The 24,179-nt window shown below is 42.5% G+C and overlaps 1 protein-coding gene across 1 annotated transcript; it reads right to left on the reverse strand.

Moving 5' to 3' along the window:
• Positions 1-24,041, reverse strand: DTL (denticleless E3 ubiquitin protein ligase homolog). The gene is made up of 15 exons (XM_052806127.1): positions 23,894-24,041; positions 23,503-23,628; positions 22,491-22,589; positions 22,103-22,164; positions 21,891-22,011; positions 21,343-21,408; positions 20,025-20,140; positions 19,278-19,351; positions 18,218-18,321; positions 17,122-17,226; positions 14,916-15,028; positions 11,153-11,242; positions 9,839-9,977; positions 5,096-5,958; positions 1-3,585 (listed from the first exon to the last, which is right to left on the reverse strand). Exons 1-15 carry the CDS (start codon positions 23,937-23,939, stop codon positions 3,517-3,519), a joined length of 2,193 nt encoding a protein of 730 aa, XP_052662087.1. The 5' UTR covers positions 23,940-24,041; the 3' UTR covers positions 1-3,516.
• Positions 24,042-24,179: the final 138 nt, after the last annotated feature.

Here is a 24,179-nt window from a genome sequence, read left to right on the forward strand (position 1 = left end):
GGAAAGAATGAAATTTGATTGTAACAGACCTGAAGATGAACACTATTTCCCGTGTATTGCCAAACCAGTATTGGCTCTGAAAAACTCTTAATATTTGACCTTGAGGAACCTCTTTCAGAGGCATTCTGGATGCAAGGCCTACAAGTAAACCCTTGAATATGGTGATACCTCCAGCTAGCTGCCAAATGCTTTTGGCAAATCCCTGGCTAGAAAGCATCTATTTCTAAACAAAACTTAAGAAATTATATACCACATGCAGATAGCACCTAGAACATTTTTCAATGCCACAATAGTGTGTTTTTCTTTAACCTCTGTAGGTCAGTTTACGGGGTGGTGTGGACACTGAAAGATAAGATGGACCATCCAGGAGATTTCAGCCATGCTCAATGGCTGCAGAAACAACGGTGCCAAAGGAAGACTTTAGCAATCTCTGACCAACAAGAAGCTACCAGCTCTACGCATCAAGAGACAGTTTGACAGAACAGTCCCCTCAGTGGCAATGCTGCCCCACACCCTCACTTCTGTCCCCTCAACAGTTTTGGTATAACTAGCTGCTGAGTCAGGGAATTGAGGCAATTAAATTTTTGGTTTTCTTTGTAGTTAGCTTCCCCAAGGGATTCTTAAGTCAGTGCTGTTACCAGAAGAAATGCTTGCCAAGGCTTGCTGACCATGCATCTGTACAGACCCTGGGAGTGCCTCTTCAGTTTTGCCAAGCCAGGTTAGCTCAAGTCACCGTCAAATTGCTACTAAACTAAACAGGTTGACTGCTCATAGCTGAGCAGTGAGAGGCATAACCTCCAACAAAGCAGTAATAACTATTGGAAACAGTACCATCATAAACTGCTGTGGTCATTCCCAAATCCTACTTGGCAATTAGAAGATAAACGCTGAGGATAGAGACAAGACATCCATAAGCAGTATCATCTGCATGGAAAAACCTGCAAGATATGTGAGGGGGGATTTACATATATACATAGGATTTGGGAATAATATCTCAAAAGGCTGAATTTGATTATAAAACATGGACTACGGAGTTTCTGTAAATCCTTTAGAAGGAAAGGTAATTCAGAGGTATAGCTTGCTGGCTCAAAACAAGAGCTCAGTTCTTTGAATGCATCTCAGGTAAAGACAGCACTGGTTACATTAAACCACTTGACAGATGGTTTGTATCAGCAACTCTTCCATGCTTTTCCAATCATGATTTAATCATTATAAGGTCAAGGCAAGTTGAACATAGAAAAATATAAGTTTCAGTTAATTCTCCTAGGCTCTGAACCAGGTTGACATCAGCTTAAGATGAAAGAAATTCTGCCTGGTGGTCCATAAAACAAGCTGTTCCACTAAACAAGTACTATTTGAAAGGAGAAAAATCTCACATCCCCACACAATATTATTCATCCAAGTAGAAACCTATTAGTGTAAATCATCTCTAGGTAGCCATTTACAAGATATAAGAGATAATGGTTTGGCTGCAGAACATTTCTGGAGGAGGAAAATATTGTGAAAGAAGTGGAGGAACATGAAATCCTATTGTTGAAATGTCTGACAACTCTCATGTACTTCCACAGGGTCCACATCTTATTCTGCAACCTGTTCTTTACAAACTGCATGGAAGAATCCTGCATGAAAAACTGGCTGTAAGCAACGCAGGTTGTATCCTACACAGTTGCTCTAATAATTAAAATTAAGACAGAATTCAATCCCAAACCTACTTATTTTACATTGTTTCTACTACTTCCATCTACCTCAATATCCAGAAGTAGGTTAAAATTAAACTAACAGATTTTTTATATTCCTGTTTTGCCCAAGATACTAGATCTATTCAGATAATCACTTTTTAAAAATTCTTTTTTTTTTAAATAAGAATAGAAAAATGCCCAAAGCACTACCTTTCCCACTTTCCTAATGGCATCTCCTCAAAGCTCATGGGATGATGGCCTGTAATTCAATAAACAGGAGGAAGTTGTTCTGGCCCCTATATGTACCTGAGTTCTCCTGCTAAAAGATGCAACTTGATGATGACTACTTTTTTTTTTTAAAAAGCACACTACACATTTACTTTGTAGCTGTAAAAGACCTTTCACAGAAGCCAGTTTCTCTCAAATCATTTATTTCCTTGCAAAATACAATCTACAACATAAAATATGTCAGCACGTTTTCCTCTAATCCCTTTCAGCTATCATACTATTCAATGCTATTGTAAAGCAGGTGTGAAAATTTCAGATGGAAAACATGAGTTTGTAGGATCACATCCCCTTCAAATACCTCAATTCTTTTGCAGTAGAAAAACTTAAGAGGGATTCAGAGGTTTGTTTTCTTTTGTTTTTAAAGTTCACAGGAACTATTATACCAGAAGATAGAGTAAATGCTCCAACCTAACATAAGGATCTTCTACTAGCTCCCCCTGGGGAAAGCATGACTAATGAGTTAGTATCATTAGCCAGCAGGACAGCGATCTCATTTCAGTGACCTTGTTCTATCAGCATCAGTGACGACTTACAATGGCAAAGCATTTAATATTAATATGTAAACTCTGTCAAGTGCTTTCTAAAATGTCAAGTGCCCCTCCCCCAATTTAAAAGCTATTATTTTATAGATACTGTATTATAAAAGTCTTATGAAGTTATGTTATAAGCAGTTATTAATGCCTTTGCTACCGGCTGAATCTGTAAGAGGTGACCAAGCAACCAGCTGTTATGGGATGCCTATTTGGGATAGATCAAACTAATTTTTCTAAGGCACCTTGCCAGTCTTTTATTTCAGAGAAGTGACAAGCTGTTGGCCTCAACAGCTGTAGTCCTGATGGTTCAAGAGCCAGCTAAGTCAGTAAATACAGAAGTTTTCAGACGGAGAGAAGAAAGGGGATGGCAAGAGGAGTTACACGCATTATGTACTTGATTATACTTTGTCTCCTCTCAGACTATAATCACCATCAGATGGACACAGGGTGTTTAAAAGTCTTTTATATTTACTTAATGCATTCATAACTTCCCTGCTGGAAGCGGGTAGTCATTGCAGTACTAGAGGAATAACTGTAGAAATGCCATTCAGCACAAAGAGACTCAGATCTACCTCCAGTAAGTTTCCCTACATACATTCCAACACTTGCTTTTCAGGAGGGTGTAATGATTTGCACATTATTCTTAAGGAGACGAAGTTTCAACAGTGGATTAGTAACATAAACTGACAAACTATATGTGCCTGTCAACAATGCACAGCAGAGCTGTTGCCGTCTTTGGACTATAACAGTTGCCATGTAAAAAATACTCTGTTTTTCTTTATTAAAAAAATCCACCATCTGAAGTCAGTAAGAGACCATGAGTAAGTATTGTGTAGATGTTCCACACTCAGCTAACTTTGACTGTTAATGGCTTTAAAAACAGATGAATAAAACCCCAAGTTTATGGATGGCTGACAACAAACTGTGTAATCCTGACGCATCGTTGTCGGCGTTGCTAAATCTGGTCTTGATACCACAGTGTCAACATCCATCAGGTGCAACTGCTGCATGCTGCTTCAGTCATTCTGTGGCTGTCTGTGGAAGTATGTGCAGATCTTCCTCATGGAAACTGAAGTGGTTGCAGCCTAGGCAGAAAAAAAACCAAAACCAACAAGAAATGTTTCTAGGTTAACAGTTCATATGCTGCAGGAGTCTTAAAGTCTCCCCTCCGTCATTGCTCCAGTTTGTTTAGCTTCCCAACTAAGATAGTAAATGAAAGGTTCTTTACTATAATCCGTTTGTCTCACAGATAAGAGGCTTATTACCTACAGGAAACACTGGCTAAAACCTAGGGTTGTCTTACTGCCGTAAGAAAAGCACTCTGGCTGCAGTTTCAGCTTCCCTACAGCAGATAAGAGAGCTGCAGATTTCCAAGATATAGCAGATCAACGAATGCTGCTGGTATTCCAGGCATGTCCTCAGGCTTTGTGTACAACACAGGAGCATCCTGAAATCTGAACTAGAGCATACTGGTCAGGAAAGGTAATTGTTCTATAGTAGTCTCTCTCCAGGGCAAATCTTTCCGTCTTGTGTTTAAACATGTACAGCATAAAGCACAAGTAGTTGTAGGTTTCCTTTAACCAAGATTTCTTGGTACAACCACAATATGAAGAGTTCAGCTGCTATGCATAACTTAAGGAGTGGTGGCTTGCCCACTTCATATCTGATAGAAGTGCTGGAAGAGGTGAAATAGGGTGAGAAATGAGATACCAAAATAAGCCTTAATGATGGCAACAACTTCTAGCATCAGATATTCAATTGCGAGTACAACTAAAATTTGATGACTGAAAATTTACCTAGCATTTACTAAAATAAGACTCAGTTAAAGACACTGTAGGACTTGGAGTCCAGTTTCAGAGACGAGTCAAGTTTGGTTTGTTTTAAAAAATGTAATTGTCATTTCTCAGTTTGCATGTTAAACCCTTATGCCCTCATGCCAACTTTTTTAGCTGCTTTACAAGCTTAACTTTCAGATCCTAGGATGAGCTCTATGTCAGGCTTCTTGTACATCAAAAGTAGGATTATGTAGGTCAAATCCTGCCCTCTCACTCTTTTACAATTCCCTTGTTTTCAATTGAAGGAACTGAAGGCATTATTTAGCCCCACAGTTTTAACATGAGTAACAAATTCTTTTGCTACCTGGGCTAGAATACAATTTAGCTCTTACTTCCAATGCTAAAGTGGCTTTCCAGTAACATAAACAGGCAGATGTGACGGTGAACACATAAACAGTAGATCTGCCAGGAAAGGTGCTGTCATTATTGTGCTTCTCAGAGTAGAGCTGTATTTCAGATGACAGCTACACCCTTCGAACATCCAGCTGGGGACTGCAAGGATCTCTCAGCTCTTGTGTGCCCTAAGTCCCTTTAAACTGAGGGACACCACCATCCTAAAAATTCTGTTCCTGCACAGAGGGGATTAGTAGATAACAGCATTAACGTATCTGGCTTATTAGGCCAGAAATCATCCCTTTTGTCCACAGTCAAAGGGATCAGATAATTCTTTGAATGCCTGAGCAGGAGAGAAGAAACAAGGGGAGAGTGGCAGCTAGGGATAACTTATTTCCTGACCACTGTTGCTGACCATCCTACTTACAGTCTTTGGCGAAGTGGCTGCTGCCACAGCCTCTTGTCGTTTGGCGCTGGGACTGCAAGATGACAGGGGGCTGTTTGATGTACTCTGGCTGCCAGTTCTGCCAGTCCGTAGCTTCTCTCCCAGAGCAGACAACCAATTTTTTCTTTCAGGTGAACTATTCTCTTTATCTACTACCTCAGTGTCTTTCCTGCACGGAGATCTGAAAAGATGGGGGGGAGTTTGAATGCCCAATGGATTAATACAGCTTCCAGGAAAGGAAGGCTCTTTTGGGCTGTGGCTGGAGCCTTCGCGGTCATTATCCAAGTCAGCCAGGCTGAGAGCGCCTTCATCACAAGCTTTTTGGTCTGCAGCCAAGTGACATAAATTCAGCTTGGATTTCTTAGCTGCATGGTCCAGTTCAGTCACACAGCTACAGGCCTGCAGACACTTCTGCCCTGCATTGTCCTCCTTGCTGCAGTCAAGCCTTCTCTTGGCACGCTTTTCAAACTGTGAGTGTGGGGCTTTAGGAGGGCAAGCGGCTTCCAGGAGACCTTGGGTGACTTCTGCCAGGGCTTTTCTAGGAGAAGAAGCCTTTTTCCCCACTTCTGGAGGAGAAGAGCACGGTGTCCTTATAACCCAATGTTTAATAGACATTTTGGAGGAAGGGATCAGTTTGGGAGAAGCGCATGGGCTGGCTCCACTCTGCTTGGCTGGGGTGCAGGCTGCAGCCGTCTGGGTTTTGAGAGTGCCCGTCGGAGTGTTTGTCGACAGAGGAAGGTCTCCAGAATAAATGGGAGCACAGGCAGCCGGCCTTGGCGAGGAAATGCATGGGCTGCCCACTGTGAAGGCCTTGGCAGGAGTACTCTGTGGGCTGGCTGGTGGTCCTGATAGGGGAGAAATAAGTAGTCTGATGAGGAACACAGAACAGCAGATTAAAGACAGCCCTTTTATAAACACCCCTTCCAACTAGCAGATGAGTTCAGCGCCAACCCTTCTTCTCAGATATACCCTTTTGAATTAAGAGGTTGCATAAATCCCTCTAACTTCGGTTAAACTGGTACAAGTCCTATGTAAAATCCTATATCATATTGATAAGTAAAATACAGCATGTTTGTGTAGTGTCTGACATCTATCCTTTCTGTAATGAGCACTCTTATGTAAGCTACAGCCAAGGCACTGACAGACAGACAAAACAGATCTTGAATCTTCCAAGTTTATCTTGCCTTGCTGGAAGCCTTGCAGTGGCTTGGTCCAGACAGCTTTGTACAGAGATGCTGCCTGAAAGCAAGGCTGGTCCCCACCTGCACTACCATCTTTAACAGCTGCATAACTGAGTTGAGGGACAAAGGTACTGTAAGCAGGTCCCACAGCTAATTGCAATACCAAGGAAGCCTTACGCTATAATGCCCTACCATATGAATAATACTCCTAGTCAGGCATTAATAGTTGCATATTTTAAAGATGAAAAAAAAAAAAAGAGTGAGAACAGGAAAGGACATACTTTCTCTTGTCTTTTTGCTGGAGGATTTTCTGCGATGCTATATTAGTATGAAGACGGTAGTTATTTACCACACCCAGTGAAATGTGAGAAATTCTTCACCTCCTGAACAAGGACTTAAAATTCCAAAGAATATAAAATCTGTCACTGTAGTAAGTTTTTTTTTTTAAAACAAATGATTCCTAAACAGTATTTCACAGTGGCTTTTGAGCTCACTAGCCAAGATGTAAATCCCCCTGCTTTTAAAAAAGTGGTTCTGAATACCCAGCTTCTTAAAACAGTAGTCATAGGTAGGGGCATAAGGATCTCAGTAGTAACAGTGGGAATAATATATAGCAAAGATCTTGGTCTGCAGCAATATTAGAGGGGTTTTTAAAATTTTTTAAATTTTTTTTTATTTCTGGCACCCTCCAAGAGAGAACACATTAGCGCGTTTGTTAGATGCCTGCTTTCTCATTCATTTAACTTGTGGTGATGCAATTAAATAGAATAGCACCTTTGTTACTCTATGCATTTCCACTGCTGAGCACAAGAGCTCTAAACATTTTCTGTATACCAGGTGTTTAATCTGAGCTCCTAATTCTCAGCATTAGCACTGTACTATAAAGCATTTCATTAGAACAATGAGAAGTCTAGCGCGAATAACCTGCCATTTTCTTTAGGACACTGGGCTGTCTCACAAATAACATGTCAAGTGAGCACCTACATGACTCTCTGATTATATAGCATACTAAACCTCTTTTGATCCTTCCTTTTACTGTATTACCTAGTATCCAAAATATAAGTACTGGTGCATCAGAGCAAAATTAAATAGGATCCCATATTAACAGATCTCACTACAAATCACTCTAACACACAGAGTTAAATGCTCCTTTCCTGATAAAATATGCTACTTCATACCAACTTGCTTCAATCTCAACTAAGAGAAAGTAACTGCCAAGATGGATTGGTTCTCCTAATCTTTACTTTAATGAGCACTTACAAGACAATAATCTCTCAGCTGAGGAATTAGTTGCACTTAAAAGTCTAAGCTCCTAGAGGTAGAAGAGAAGTAGCAAGCTCAGCAACTCTCGATACCTAATGACCATCTACAAATTCATACAGCAGAAATATTGCAGACTAGCTGGGTATGAGCACTCCCAATCCCAAGTCAGCCTGAAAGTTATACTGTGGAGACGCTGGATAAGGGGAAAAAAGCTATCCTGAGAGTTGGATGGGTGTCACGGCAAGAAGCAAACCCAAACTTGAGAAACTTCCCCAAACTTGAGATAAAGAATACAAAGATCAGGCTTTTTTGTAAGACTGCATGCATTATTCAGACTTCTACTAAGCCAGTTCCAAGCTGGCAGTTTATGCTGCCATTGCATGTAGTACAATACTGTAAATACCTGCAGTCAACCTGCATAACACCAAAGCAGGTTATTTCAGATGTTTCCTACCTTCTCTGCTACAAGTCTTCCAGACTGATATTATCAATCTCCACATTTGAAAGTGACAAATTGCCCATGCACAGGCATGCTCCAGAAATTTGGTTACACGAAACCACAGAGAAAGTAGTATAACTTAGGGAAAACACTAAAATAATTTCCAAAGAAAAGGAAACTGTGCTTGCTACACTTGATGATATAGGTCAACAGTCAATACACAAGCTCAATCTCACCATTTGTTCCACATAAATGGGTGGGGAACTACCTAGATCTCATCCCAGCAGGTCTGAAATAGTACTCAGCTTGCCAGGTCTCAATCAGTCTCTGCAGAAAACTCCTACATTCTAACAGCACGTGCTTTGTGTTCAAGAGCCAAGGTCAGCAGGAAGCCTGCTGTTGTGTTTGCAGTGCCTGTGTACTTCCTCTTCCCTCCTGTGTTACTTTAATGCAGCAAGAGCAAGGAGAAATAAGTTATTTTTCTAGTATAATTGCCAAAGCTGACTTGTAAAGTTTTAGTGTACAAGCTACTTCAGGTTTCAGGCTTCTAGACTACACCTATGCTTACTTCTCTTTTGCTGAAACTAGTACAGAAAGTTATTTTTGAGCCCTCTCTGAAGGTTTGTGCACACACAAACCATTTACCAGCTACAGAGCAGACCTGGCACTCGCCCTGCTATTGTCCTGCAAACTTCCTGCAAGACTGTTACTCGCTGGCAAAAGGTTAGAGGTAATGTTATCCCATTAGTGGGATTTGGAGACCTTCAGCCTTTATTTGTGTTAGCCAAGGTGAAATTCATTTGGAGGGTGGCTAGAAAAGATAGGTGGAACACAGGAAGTCACACCAGCAGCTGCTGGGAAGCTATCGTAGTCTTAGTTTCAGAGCTACTCTACAGAGAAGCTCATCTTACTTCACTTTCAGGGGGAGGGTTGTTCTCCTTTCACCTACTCTACTGTAACAAAATGCAAGTTTCAGACAAGTCAAAGTAGTGCTATGATCCAGGGCTCCTTTCTTCTGGTCTAGGGTACTGTCCAGTGAGTAGCTTCTCTATAGAGCCCAGATCTGCTTGCTAGCTGTGAGAGCATGCTGCATAGCTTGTCTGATTGCCTAGGCTTTGCAGGAAGGTATTGCATTTGTTAACTAGCCTTAACATGTGAGTAGATGACACTACTGATTAATTCTGGAACATTACGATCGCATCATGATTGTCTACACACATTTTTTAAGTACTTTCACTGCGTGGCATTTGTCTGTATAGACAGTCAGTACCACCATATGAAGCTGAAGAAAGAGATGTAATATTGATAGTAGCAGCAAAGAAATCTGTGCAGAATTCAGCTACTGGGCAGGAGGAAACAGTTCAGAGTTCCAAGGCTGTCTGTGTGCTGTCAGCCCTTTACTGGGTAAACTAGTAAATTGGAAAAAGCATATGATCTTACTGCTCTCAGTTATTATTTGATATAAAAAAAAGCGTGACTTGTTGCTACAGTGCATGCACACATGACATCTCCTTTGACTGTTCAATTATTGAACCCTGCTGATACTGAAGACCTGGCTGCCCAGATGTATTGTGTATGCCCAAGCTGTATTAATGAATATTTGCTTTGCAGTCTGGTGATACAGACTTTGGCATACTTGTAAGCTATTTCAGCCAGCTTGTCTTGTTGGTGGCAGAGGTATTTACAAGTAGAAATGTTTGTCTAGCTATATGAATTATTCCCTAACATGAAAAAAATAGAAGAAGAATAATAAGACAAGCCAAAGGCTTTTGTTGGTACAGAAAGCAGCCAAAATTCAGAAGCCATGTTGCAGAGCAAGATAGCTCAGCTCAGCAGCCTTACCTGCTCCACGTTGTTCTTCTGGTTTCTTGTGAGTGACCCAGCCCACCAACTTGATTTTTCTTAATGCTGATTTGTCCTCCTCAGGACAACGTTGTAAGCGCCAAATCCTCACAGTGTTGTCATCAGAGCACGTGGCAATCTACAGTATAAATTAGTTTATAGGAGTAACCAGGACATAAGAATCAGCAGCAAGGAAATGCTGTGGCCAAAGTTCATAGTAATCTGGATGGGAAAATGTCTCTCCTCTGACCTCTGTGACACCAATATTGTCCCTACAGAAAGCAACTTTGCCTCTCAAATTACTCCAAGCAGCTTCCTGTCCTGTCTTAGCACCACATTCTCCACTTTTCTTCATGCTTTGGCATTTGTACAATGGCTGATTATTTCTTACCTGTGTCAGTAAGGATTTTAAAGGCTATATTGGTCTGCATTTCCAACACACCATGACCAGGATACTGGGCTACCTCTAGATCACAGATTTAATCTAAAATGCTAATTCTCATATTTTTGTGCATCTTACACAACTAGAACAATTCCTCCTGTTTTCCTGCAAGACTCCCACCCTCCTACACTGCAACGCTTTTCTGAAGACCCAGTGCTGTAGTGCAAGCTAGGGAAGTGGCTGACTTGCTTAATACTGTGGGATGAAAGAAACTGTCTATTATTAGGACACTGTCTAGGATTTTTCAGGGTTATTTCTCATTTTGAGCCAGGCCAATCATTTGAACCAACCTCCTACTGCAGTTCTCTTCCTTTTAGTGATTCCTGGTGCATAATTACTGACCCAATTTCACTGTAGGTTTTTGGGTGTACACAAAAATATGTCATAAAAACAGCTCAGATTTTGAAAAAAGGTCACAATGAAAAGAGTCCACGTAGTTTTCAAAGGGCATTCCAAACTTCTTGCCACTCTGTACAAGACTAGCAGATGTATCAATGGTCAGACAGGTAAGGAAGCTGTAAGTACGGAACGACAAAACAAGCTTTTATCTTATGAAAGCCCTGATTAAATGGTTTCACAGTTTTGTCTTTTACAGGTAGTGCCACAAGCTCTCATCAGCAGAGACCTTTGTTCATTTGCAATTTCCTAGGTCTTATCAAATAGCCTAAATTATTTGAAAATAATGAAAAAGTTCTGATACATTGTACTCATGTGACAAGCTTAGTTTACTGCCCCCTCAAATGAACATTTTTAGAAATTATTGACTAAAAATTTCCTCCCAAATAAAGAAATACTGCTGCAATTTTGAAAAGCAGATGTTGCCACATCACATCTATTGTTTCATGGGAAAGACAATTTTCCAGAAAACAAACCTTAGTGAAGTCTGAAGGACACCAAGCAATGGAGGTAACTTCTTGAGAGTGACCAAGGAGTATCCATGGAGGAAGGCTGGGCTCAGAAACCTTAAAAATTCCATAGAAAAACAAGTATACAATCAGAAGCCTCACAACCTAATATACATCCCTAAGAAAAGACCCCACAGCCCACCTGTGAAGCATGTGAATACTTTCCATCTTTCCTATATGAGATAGATAAATCAAATGTTCTCAGCCTGTCATCATCAGGCAACAACTGATGGAGCCCTAAGAATCAGTTCATGTTTCATTTCTAGAGGTGAAGCAGCTGGTCAGCACTGAGATGTACTGACTTGCCTGGAAACACTTGTTCAATTCCTGCTACGCACAGGATTTCTGCCTCCAGAGTTGTCAGCCCAAAACATGACACAAGCATTTTACTATATTAAGTACCTCTACCTGTTCTAGGTAAGCTGCTTAAAAGTTTGGGAAGCTCATACTTTGAATCAGGATAGGCAAATATATTCTGCTGCCATTTTACAAATATCCCAATCACAGGTCAGTGGTTTATTAAAAAAATAAAACCACCATCAACAAAATCCTATAGATGAACCTTCACTGGATCAGAACCGGCGTTTGTGTGAGTGCCAAGTGTCTGTACCTCCTCCAACCAACCAGCTGGACCACAGACCCTCTTAAGAGTTCATAAAAAAGCTCCCTAAATCACTCATGCTCATTAACCTGATCTCCACTTCTCTTACACCCTTCATAAAAATCTTTCTCCTGTTCTACAGTATTACTATTAATCTTCGATTACAGCTCATGTAAGTGACAGATACAGCTGAAGCTAGCTTGAAGTGGCCCAAGGAAGAAAACACACACACATACACACAGAGATTATATCCAAGTTTTGTATGCTTTCTGAAGCTATGAGTCACCATTATTGATGTGACATTATAAGGGGGATTTATCAAGCGGATTTGCATAAATGACTAAGTGAACGAACAGATCCTTTACTGTGTGGGAAAAGGAATAGACATTACATATAGATTTCAAAGGAAGATGCAAGACATTGGGGAAGGCTTCTGATTTACACACAAGTTTTTCTCTTGTGGATCACCTCCTACAACAGCCTGCAAAACCGCAATTCAATATCCACCTTCAGATCTTAAAGTTGTTCTGATACAAACAGGTTCATCTTAACAGGCCGCTTTTTTTTTCCTGGCATAGCAGAGGCAATCACTTGACTAAATATCCACTAAATGCCTTGGTCAGAGTATTCCCTTCTCTGCCAAAACATGCAATACCATGGAAACTAAATCCCTATTTAGGGAATAAACAACAGGAGATCTTGGTGCAGAGAACACCTTTGTTTACATTTAATAGCAGTCTTGCTATATACACATAACAGACGCAATAGCGGTCCAGTAGCCACTGATTGCTGAAAGGAAAGCAGAGGAAGAGAATTACTCTTGCTGGGACACACTGGTTTTACACTATACTAGTGTAAATTAAACCAACCACACCCAACTTATATTATCGTGAACTAAAGGAGGATGCATAGTTACAGCTGTGTCCACTGTGTTTGGCAGAAGACAGTCAGCCAGTCTGCGCATGTTAAGTCAGGATTAGCCACAGTTCGTACTATTTTTTGCCTGATTTGACAGGATATTGGTGGGGAAGTTAGAACTATTGTGGAAAGGTTAAAAAGAGAATCCTAGGAAATGAGACTTTATTAGTTACTCCACTCACTGAAACAGCTGTTGTATCCATCTTCAAGATTCAGCATAAAATGGTGTATACAGTTTTATGCACCGTACGATACAGAAGCACTTAAATTCCAGCGCTGGGACAGACCAAAGGGTAGCTTAATATGGTCACCTCGGAGTGGTCCGTACCAAAGGATTCAAAGGACAATGGAAGTATATGTCTATAAAGGATATTTTTTACTACCAAGAAGGTATCTATCTCAGCTAGGTACCATCTTTGTCGAGAGAAACCTCTCTGCTCTCTGGCTTTTATAATCTTAGGGTTGTTCAAGAGTCAGTTCATTAATCAACGGACTAGTAATTAAAAAAAAAAACAACACCCAACACAATAAAGAAAGTGCGCATTGCCTGGAAGTGATTTATATATGGAAACAGACTGAAACAGCGTCCTTGTCAGCAATAACTTCTAGCCACAGTGTTCCTTGGGAATTGCTGACCAAAACACAACTTAGCAATGCTGTAAAAGTTTCTCAAAGAAATAATCTGGGTGGACAAGGTCTTGCTCTGTCCTCAACAAGGTCTTCCTCTGCCTTTTATTCCTCTCTAGATATGGAAAGCTAGCGCTCTTCATTAAGTTCTTTCCAACATTAGCTGTTAATTGCTCATGCAATATCTAACCATGTTTTTTTCACAGCAAAGTAAGTCCTCATCCCAGGAAAAGATACATATGTTTCAAAGTCAGTAAAATCTGCCAATATTTAAAACAAATTAAGAAGACTCTGGATATGACAGATCTTGGAAGAGACAGTTTCGCTGGAAGTCCCACTTTCTAACAAGACTATGGGATTAAAATAAAAGTAGTCATCTGATGATTTATTTAATAATTAGGCAATACGATCTGTCACTCATATGTGATAGCAAGAGAAGCCTTCTTTACACAAACACATTTTAAATGTGCTTAAATGCTTAAACTTTGAGATGTAATGACATCCTTGAATGCTCTTGACCCAGTCCCAGCCTGTGTTCCAAGAAGGTATCAAAACACATGAATGCAGGCTGCGCAACTCAAGTTTGCACAGGCATTTTTGCTGAATTTGCACAGTACATGAGGAAGGTTAAAATTACACCACTTGGCACGGGAGTAGCCATGCTACCGCACTCCTGCTACTACTGAGTAAGCAACCTAGCTGCTTACAAGTGTTCTCCAAATCAAAGAGACTACATGCTCAAACCACAACCTCAGCAGGCTGACCCTCTGCTCTGAAAGGTTTGTATTTTACTTTCAAACACATCATGAAAGGGATAAACAAGTCAACATTCCCTAAAAATTAACCCAAACCTGAAATAGGCAGTCACCTGTGGTTTCTGTCTATTCTACTTCACTAAGAAATCTACTCTGTTCCCATATGGTTGTCAAGTATGGAGAACAGAACTTGAAGCACGCCTTATTCTGAGGTCCCTGCTATTAACTTGGTGACATTTGCATTTCCTACACGTCAGTGCAAGATGCCAAGTGACGAAGCCTCTTGGCTGTCAGACGGTGCTTTGGAATTTCGCTGAAGGCTCTGGCTGAGCCCTTGCTGTAATACAAAGGCTTTAACTACTGTAAATTAAGCATGAGAAAAAACTGTGTCTGAAGCAAGAGCTGGAAAAAGGAGAGGTGGGGGGCAAAAAGTTCCCTTTAAAACAATTATATTGTTAGGTTTCTGCTAATGTGCTCCATTGCTAAATAGGAACCAACAGCTGTCTGTCTACTTGTCATAGCTGGCTGAATCAACAGGATTGAAAGAGGATTTTAATGCCCATTAAAACCAGATTAAGATCAGCAACTTGCAATAAGCAGCAGTGATGAGAGACACATTGATGGCAGGAGGTTAGCTCTGTTTAAACAGTTACATCTAGCCTTGACAGCAACACACACACTCTGGGCATAACATGCCAGTAGCTAACCCCACGCTGCTTTGAGTAAGAGTGGGAGGCAGGGAGTGTCCTACATGAACATGAAAAGCAAATGAAACAAAAGAGCAAAGCAGCTCCAGGTTGCACCCTTGGGTCTCTCCCAGTAGCCTCACCTTCCAGATGTATGCGTTGCAGTCACTTGAGCCACTGACCAGGAACTGGTCATCTGGGCTGGTGCTGGATTTGATGTAAAAGGTTGAATTCTGATGCCCGCTGAAAATGGCCACTGTGAAGAGAAAAGAAAAAAAAAGAAAATAAAAGCCCCACTCAATGCACAGCTGTCAGTTGCGCAAGGAGGGCTGATCTTACAGGCTTTTCCTGCCTAGCCACATACCCTCTGGAGAAAGTGGTTACACTGCTCCCTTGCTCTGGGGCTCCGGCCCTGGCAGCAGGAAGTTTTTGTTATTCAACTGGAGCCCTTCAGGCTTCCCAGACAAAGCAACAGCTCTCTCCACAGCATTAGGAAGCGGTGGCAGTTTCACTAAAGCTTTAGCCTGGCCCATACCACAAGCAGGCAGAGACATCACCTGGGCTGTCTCACTACTCTGGTTAAGGTTCCTTGTCTCTTCCTCCCTCAGTCACCATCACCAGCCCTGCTACATTAACAAGGGCAGTCGCACAGAAAACACAGTGAGGGCCTTCTTCCATCCAGGCAGCAACAAAGGCGCTTGCTGCTCCTTCCTCCTGCTGCCAGCATCTTTATTTCATAAACAAAACTTGCATCGTGTCAGCCACGCTCGCCGCCTGCCTGTATTTAAAGCCTCAGGAGTGTTTGCTGAAGCCTTGAAACCATCACCCCGAATGGCTGCTGTTCCCCCTATTGCAAGGACCTGAAGAGCCGGCAGCCGGCACAAGAGCCGAGTGTGGATCTAGAGCACTCGGCCACACCGTTTTCTGTCCTCTCCTTAGGGCAGAAAGGGCAAGTTTCCTGATGTAGCACCAGACAGGGCTGGCACCCCCTCTACCAGCCCTGTTTTAATAGTGGTTTTGGCAAAGGAGGCAACCCACAGACCAGAGGACACATGGCTGCCTTTGGTGGTCTTTGAAAAGTTGCAAGAACCCCAAAATATCCCTTAATTTTTACTCATAGCTCTCTCAGCACAGTGGTTACCAGACAGCAAATCCCTTCCTAAGCCAGACCTACCAGCAAGTCCTGCTACAGCGGGGATTTCCTCATGCCCCCCTGCAAACTAAAGCTGCCTCTATACTAGGTAAGCGCAGCCACAGTTGGGATAAAAGCCGTCGAGGGAGGAGAAAGGCATGAACCCGTGGGCAGGCGCTGCCCTCTGCGGGAACAGTGGCACACCGAGAAGCCGCACATGTTTCATCCAGCGGGATGAATCGAGATTGCTCGCTGGATTTTATTGGCTGCACACAGAAGGCAAGAGCTCCATGAGGAGGCAGAGGGCGGGATGCCCTGTGCTTTGGAGAGCCAACTCCTGCAGGCAGATGGGCCGGTGAGCGTATTTCCACAGCTCAGCGGTGGCACCGGGGCTTAACCTCAACAACTGACCTATTAATATTTACTACTTGCACCATGTCTCAACTCTGGAAGCGTTCCCACCCACCAGACTGCCTTCCTGAAGAGCAGACAGAAGGACACATTGTTAATTTAATTCAATTAACTGAAAAACCAAGAAAAGGCAATGGAAACTAAATCATGTGTCTGGCTGGAAAGCATCTAGCAAGTTTTGCCGCTTTCTGAGAAGCGGCTACTGGCCTACGACAAAGCAGCTGAGTGCACCAAAGGCTGTGGGCCATCTTGGCAACGTAAAGGTCACAGATGCAGAGCTGAAGGAATCTAAAAAGCTGAAGCATCTCCACAATATGCTGGGGATGCTTTCTCCCAGAAACTGCAGTAGAAGCTAAATTTAAAAGACACCTTAAAATATCTGAATACAACATAGCAGGTGATCACTTTACATGGATTCATATCTAAGAATTTGAAAAATCAGTGACTGCCAGTAAGCAGAAGATTCAAACTTGCTTCAGGTGGGTAGCAGCTGGACACTAGCCATTCCTCACCAGATAACTAGAGTCAACATGCAAACTACCATAACTGTCTGTCTGGGTGAACCAGTATCTGCACTTACGAAAGTTTTTGTGCTATTATTTTTATGTGGATGGCTTAACACAAAACATGAACAGCCCTTGTAACAGGTGCCTTCTCTCCTGGGTAGCTTTAAACATAAGAGCATAGAATAGGTTTCCTAAGGGTTCAGGCTGGTCTCTGTCTCTCTAAGTCATAGGGAGAAACTCACCTATCTATACTCTGTAACATCTATTTTTTGCAGCTATTTTCACAGGTATCATGCTTACCTGGAGTGGTCCTTAAACTTGACATATTGAACATGTAGATACTGTCATCAGTGCAGTTAGCAAACAGATTAGCACTGGTGGAATCCAAAACCAGGCTAGAATATCCTATAGAAAAAGAGAGAAGTTCTTCATATGAAATCACTCCACAAAAAACATTTTAGAAAACAGGCATCTCAAAACAATGCCTAGAGAGGGAAATTTGGAAGGGATCTCCATCACATACAAGATTGTCATTGGAAAGTTTATTTGTTTGGCAGAGCACTTGTTGGAGAAGGACAGTTTCTACGATAACATCTACATTTTCTCATGAGGAGGCAGGGTGATATTTAGAGGAATCTCACCTTCAGAGAAGGCAAGTGATTTATTTGATAGTTTAAAATGGGTAACAGGAACAACCAATTGTAGAAGCAGAGACTAAAAATAAATAGAAACCCTCATGCTTTGGTAGAATAAGCCATCCTCTGATTTGCTAGTGATTTAGGTTCCAGAAAAATCTTTCCCTGCAAGGAAATTATTTCACAACCAGCTCCTCAAGGATTTCCCTCATGTTCTTGGGACTGACACTGACCATTACCACGTCAAGATAGTTGATTAGACAAGTCATCAGGAATTACTGTGTTGCATCAGAGCACTGTAAGGCGTTAAGATACAAAGAAGCACAGAGCAACACAAATAAGAGAGCTATTGTTTTTGATAACAAACAACTTCAAGTATTGCTCGACTCTGAAAGGTTGTAATATAAAAACCCAGTCCGGTCTGTTGTCTCTGCAAGACACAATGCAAAGAAAGAGTTCAGTCTGATTTCTACTCATGCATCAAAACAACTAGCTAAATTCTGTCTCAAGAGCTCTATTATTCCCTCATCTTCATTTCTGCAAATACACTGCTGAGGCTTATGCAAGTTTTTACCATTGGTGCAATGATACAAAAGTGGGGCAGTTTCACTCTTCAACTTGAAAATTTGGTATTGGCAATCAAAGTACCCTGCCAAGCTTGTCAGTCTGATCAATAATTGGCTAAAAAGATAAGAGATGGCATTGACAGTACTTGTTAAATTCACTTTGCACTTTAACAAATACATCCTCCAATAACTTACCAAGTTTGCGAGTACTGGTCCCAGGGTAGCAAAAAGACTTGAAAGGCACCGGGTCCTGACGGTAAGTGGCATAGTTCTTGCGCAAGTCCCATACTTTGATCACACTGAAATAGAAAAGCACAAGTGTCTTCAACTTCAAAATTTCTTCTGCAATGCTGATAGGGCCTTCTAAGAGCACAGGAAGACAGGTTGCTCATTACTGAGGAGCGTCCAGTGCTAAGGAGCACAACTGGGCAGAAGTAGAGCAGAGATGTGCTGAAAGCAAAACAATTGCTCTGCTGGGTATGGATGAGGAAGCAGCACTGTCTTCTGTAACTAACACATGATACAACAAGAGCCTGCAAGTCAACTTTCTTCAAGTAGTAAAAGGAAATACAAGGATGCCTTTATACTCCTGACTTGTAGTTTTAAAAATTAAGAAGTCCTTCGAGTTTTTTCTTGCTCTCAGGACCAAGCCTCTCTCACGAGCCATAGGCAGGAGAGTCAATCTATCTTATCTGCCTCAGAAAGGCTCTGACCACATGGAGCCTGCTAAAGAATTGAGTCCTGAGAGAGTAATCTCCACACTAACCAATGAGACAGTTTGCTCGAGCTCCAAGATGCTGCAACGGATCTGGCACCTAAAAGAATGCATCTTTTGTAACTCAAGGCAACATTTTCTCAAGCATGCCTACACATATCCAGGCACCAACCACCCACTTGCATCCCAAAACAGCTCACTGTCTAACAATAGTCTGTTTATGTGTGGTCCCATAGGTCCATAAGAATAGAGAGAGATGACAAGAACTGCTCTTGTTCTGCCCCATAGCTAAGACACTAAAATGAGCATTTACCATATATGCACAATTTGTCCCAGAGCTCCAATCTCCAGTAAGGAAGAAAAGTGGCATTCAGCTTTGCCAATGCAAGCTGGCAGCGTAGCGCTGCTTATTCTACCTAATAGTAACTCATTAGCCTTGTGGGCCACTGAGTGATCTTACAAAAAAAATCTCCCAATCTTTTTGTGCTACTAAGAAGAACACACAGAATAGATAGAAAAGCAGACATCCTCCCTCCTTACCCATCAACAGCTCCTGCAGAGATAAGAGTATGCTCATCCTGAAGCAGCACCACAGTTACACTCTGCTGGAAATCCTTAAAAAGAAAAGAAGAAAAACCAACTTTATTTTCTTTCAAGGTCAGCAAGATTTTGCTGCTTAGTTCAAGGCCAAGTGAATACCAAGAAAACCTCCTCATAGCCAGGCAGGAGAACCTGGAAATACTAGATGCCATTTAGGACACAACAATCCTTTGAACACTCCCACCAGTGAAATTGCCACTGAGCGATAAGTGTTTGGACAGCAGTTTGAGATTATACCTCTCAGGTCAGAGCTAAGAGAGCTGCCTTCATTGCAAGGTTTAATAGATTAAATAAGACCAGGTCTTACTCCAGTAAGGCAGTGATTATTGTGGTCAAATTAGGGAGAAAAAAAAGAAAGGAAAAAAATTAAAACTCTCCCTATATCCCCCTTAAAAAAGGAATGCTGACTACTCCGTTCCTCTCCAGAAAAAAAAAAAAAAAGTATTTTCACATGGCTTTTGCACAAAGATGGCTCTGATGGCACATGGGTTGTTAGACAACTAAACAATGTCTAAAATGAGCCATAGCAAGTGACCATGACACAAAAACCTACCTCTGCAAAGAAAACAGAAGCAGTTACCACATTCAGGACAAATATTTCTCACAACAGTTACTTAGGAAGACTTCTATGACTAACATTGTCCTCAGAAGACAGGCCTACATTTTGTTTGCTCCGCAGATACCTACCACCAAGGGAGCAAGCCCTCTTAGGTTCTGCCTCTTTTTCTTTGGTTTGGAAGGAGTCTGCTTGTCAACCACATTGTGTGCTCCACTGATTTGATTCACCTGCCTATAAAATCCATCTGAAAGAAATCAAAGACATGTCAATGAATAGTTTCTATGCAATTTTGCTATCACTTTAATAAAACAGGCATCAGCTTGGAATAAGTCCTAAAAAGTGGCTGAGACTAACCTATAAAATAATTTAAATGTATGCTGAAAACAAAAATTGTTAGTTAGATACAAAGCTGATGAGAAGAACACACTAGAAAACAGGACCATATATTGCAAAAAATTACAGAGGTCAAAGTAGCATGGACATTGAAACTAAAACTGATCTAGGCAGGCTGCCTTTGGAAATCATTACCCCTTGGTCTGTCTTCAGCATGCATTCTGGTCTGGAGCATTCAACCCATCTCATCCTGAGCAGAACTGCACTCACAGGAAGGTTTCCAGTGCTTTTCCACTCTATATTATAATTTTCTATTTAGCCTTTTGTCTGCTACTTTTCACTTTATGAAACTTACTGCTTTCCTAGAGTAAAGCAACTTTTCTGCTTTTTTTCCTGTACCTTCCACTTCAATCATGTGGAGCCTCCCTTTTCCCCCACTTGCAAGTTTGAAGAGCCAGGGAACCTGAGACAGATGGAACAGTGAGACATCTTCTGGCAGCACAGGCCAGGAAACTGCTGGGACAGAGCAGGGAACTGGGAAGAGGCCTAAGGGCATGACCTGACCAGGGAATGAAAAGCTCCAGGAAACAGAAAGAGAGGAGTAGAATGAGCTCACCCTGCATTTAGTAGGTTAGGTGTTCCCACAATATATTCAGTTGCTCCCAGCGCTCACAAGCTCCTTTGCTCCTGCACTTTCTGTCTTCCCTCCTACTCTGGCAGGAGCCTTTCCAGCTTTGCTTCATCCCTCCAGGTGGCTCTGACCCAAGCACGCACTCTCACCCAGCCCATCTATCTCTGTGCTGTCCCACAAAGGGATGTATTCTGTACCCCCTTATCTCCTTACCAATACACAGGGTATTATCAGGCCAGCACGTATATCGTGCCGCAAATCTGAGACTGTTACAAAGTGGAAAAATGTATTATACATAGAAGAAATACCTATTCCGTCCTATTACTGTACCAAAGCAGTACACTGTTATCTGACAATCCTTCTCTTCTTACTGAAGTGTTGCCTGTATTGTAAACGAAAGCGTTACTCCAACAAGTACATCCGAGTGCTACTTTTACACGAGATGCTGAGCTTTTTTGATACATATCTGAAAGTTCAGTTACCTTTCTTGTTGCATCTGGTATCCCAAACCATGATGTTTCCATCTCTGCCTCCAGTACAGAAGACAGCTGAGAGAGAGAAAAAGAGTGCTATTAGCTTCCAAAAGTGTTAATTTAATTAACTGAATGCAGCACAACGCCATCTATGTGCCTCTGGCTCCTCTGACCCAGCACTTGGGATGCCAGTCCTAGAAATACAAAAGTCGGGCCATTGTTCTGGCATGACTTTTAACTAGTTTCCTTACTCTCCTTATTCTTTTTTTACTACTACTCTAGAGAAACCTGCTTACAAAAAGAATATTTACACACTTATGTATGGAAGTAGGTATCATATCTTAAACTTGCCCAAGATCAGGAATGTGCAGATGGTAGCATCAGGTCACTCTGAAGTTCCAACAAGTTAGTTTTGCTTCACTGGCTGGGTCGCTGCTCAGTCGGCCTGTGCTATTTGTAACTGTCAGTTTCCAAAGCCCTTTTTTAGCCCCAAAAGTACCAATGTGCAGGAGGAAAGAAGAAGGAAAAAACAGACAACAGGGAATATCAATATTTACCTTTCTCAAATCTAGAAAAAGCAACAGACTTGAGGCTACACTGGTGACCTTTACATATGCCAAGAAGCTCGCTGGCTCTCACATCCCACACCTTGGCTGTCTGATCTCCTGAAGCAGTGACCTTCGGAGGAAAAAATAAAAAGCTTTAGTCATCTTCTACACACAGTTGCTAAAGCATTAAAAATAAAGTTAGATGGCAAAAGACTGCTTACAATCCGCTGTTCCCCTGGTACCCAGGCAAGGTCAAATACAGCATTTGAGTGAGCCTGCCATTCTAACAGGAAAACAAAAGCCAAGATTAGTTCAGTGCATTGCAGCATGATATTTTGCAGAAGACTAAAGAACATCAGACACTGAAACCAGAAAACTTGTCAACAGCTTGCCTTAGGCATGAAAAACAATGCAGAACAATTCACCTACTACTGCCATTTAAGAGCACATTCATGCTACTGCTTGGTAAAGAAGACTCAGTGAAGTATATGAAAGGATATAAGTACTGCCCACATTTATGTTTAAACGACTTGCAAAAAGCTTTCTTTGGTTCCAGTAAATCATGTACTTGTCACATCAAATGAAGATCAGGTTCTATATAACATTTACCCTTAAAGATGAGTTTGCTGGTAGTTTGAGCTTCAGTATCATACAGTCTAACAAATCCTTCTTCATTTGCGACTGCCAGTATATGCTCCAAATTCTGGGCTGAAAAGAAATTGAAACGTATTTGTGTATTATGGAGCTGATTCATAATCATGCCCCTGCTCTTTGTGAAGGGCCACAGACACTTTAAATAGGGTACACAGGAAATAGATAGCTGTGAAATAAACAGTATTTACATAGCAATTTAAATGTTCAAAATGCAGAAATATTGGCCAGCATTTTTTCTAGGTGTTCCATTCAGGAACTACTATACATGGGCAATCAAATGGCTCAAGGAGCAACGTTTGAGATGATAGCCTCTTTCACCAGCTGTAATAGTTCTCTAGTTAAGAGTTTTCTGTATCTATACTACCTATCATCTACAATTTCCAGTACTTTCTATGGATCTGAGTTGGAAAAGCAGGAAGCTACCTTGGAGAAACGTATAAGCTCACACCAAAGCTAGAGCACTATAAATTAAAGGGTTTTGCCCTAAAGATCCAGGAGCTTCCATGCTTGCTTCGCTTATCATGTATTTATCATCGGGAAACGCTACATGTAACAGTCTAGTGACATCCATCCACCTCTTTGATTTCTGCATACTGTTCTCCACCCTGGTATATCTTTCATATATTTTGAACAAAGCCCAATTTTTCACCAATGTAGCCTAGCACTGTCACCAAGAGGACATACCTTGAAACAGACAAAGCTGCAACGGAGACAAAATAAATGCTTTGTAGTGTTTCTTTAAGGGAATACTTTCCACCAGTATATCTAGGAGCACCGTGATCCAATCTAGATCACATCTAGGTGCAAGTACACTATTACCAGCTCACTTTAAAACAAGAAACTCTGAAACCAAATCATGAAACATAGTTAAACAACAACAACAACAACAACAACAACAACAAAAAAGCTGACAGTGAGCGGTGCCCACACCCTGGCCCCTAAAAGGGCCTTTCGAAGGTGACTTTACCTGTAGAAAAGGTGCAGCCGAAAGGAGGGACCGGCATGCCCGTTTCCCCGTAAGACAGGTGGTCATCTTCTTGGCTGCACTGGTAGCTATCCAAGAGATGCTGCAGGGGGAGCGGCGAGGACCGACCTACAACGAGACAGACGGACCGTAACCGCACCAGACACCACCGACTCGGACGCGAGGAGCCCCGAGGCCCCCACAGCGGCTGTGGAGGCGCCCGAGCCGCCCCCTCCGCCGTCGGGGGGGGTCTCACCCGGCGGCTCCGGGACCACTGCTACGGCAGCGGGCGGCCCGGGCTCACGCCGCCGCGGTCCCGCCGCCCGGGGAAGAGGCAGGGGCGGTGCGGGACGGGACGGAGCGGTGCGGGGAGCGGCGCGGCCGCGGTACTCACGGGACGGCGCGGCCGAGGAGCGGCGGAGCAGCGCGCGGCACAGCATGGCCAAGAACAACCTGCGCGCGCGGACCCGGCTCGTGGCGCCGACTCCCGCCACCGACCGACCCGCCAAACGCGCCTCGGCCCCTCATTGGGCAGCAGGAGCCCGCCGCGCCGCGCCCTCTTCCTCTGATTGGGCGGCGCAGAGGGGCAGGGCCTCCAGGCCACACCCACCCTCCGGTGGTTCGCCGAGAGGCAGCCGCCGTGAGTGGCCGCGGCCGGTGTGGCGGCTGACGCGCGCACG

This window comes from Harpia harpyja, chromosome 13 (genome assembly GCF_026419915.1).
Source record: "Harpia harpyja isolate bHarHar1 chromosome 13, bHarHar1 primary haplotype, whole genome shotgun sequence".
Taxonomy (NCBI): Eukaryota; Metazoa; Chordata; class Aves; order Accipitriformes; family Accipitridae; genus Harpia; species Harpia harpyja.

Bases quoted from the DNA above. Each gene is read 5' to 3' on its own strand.
- DTL (XM_052806127.1), bottom strand. From the start codon at position 23,939: ATGCTGTGCCGCGCGCTGCTCCGCCGCTCCTCGGCCGCGCCGTCCC. The intron at 21,409-21,890 runs GTAAATATTGAT...TCTCTCTCTCAG, and splicing joins TTTTTCTAGATTTGAGAAAG to CTGTCTTCTGTACTGGAGGC. The intron at 17,227-18,217 runs GTAAGTTATTGG...CTTTTTCTATAG, and splicing joins GACCAGTACTCGCAAACTTG to GATATTCTAGCCTGGTTTTG.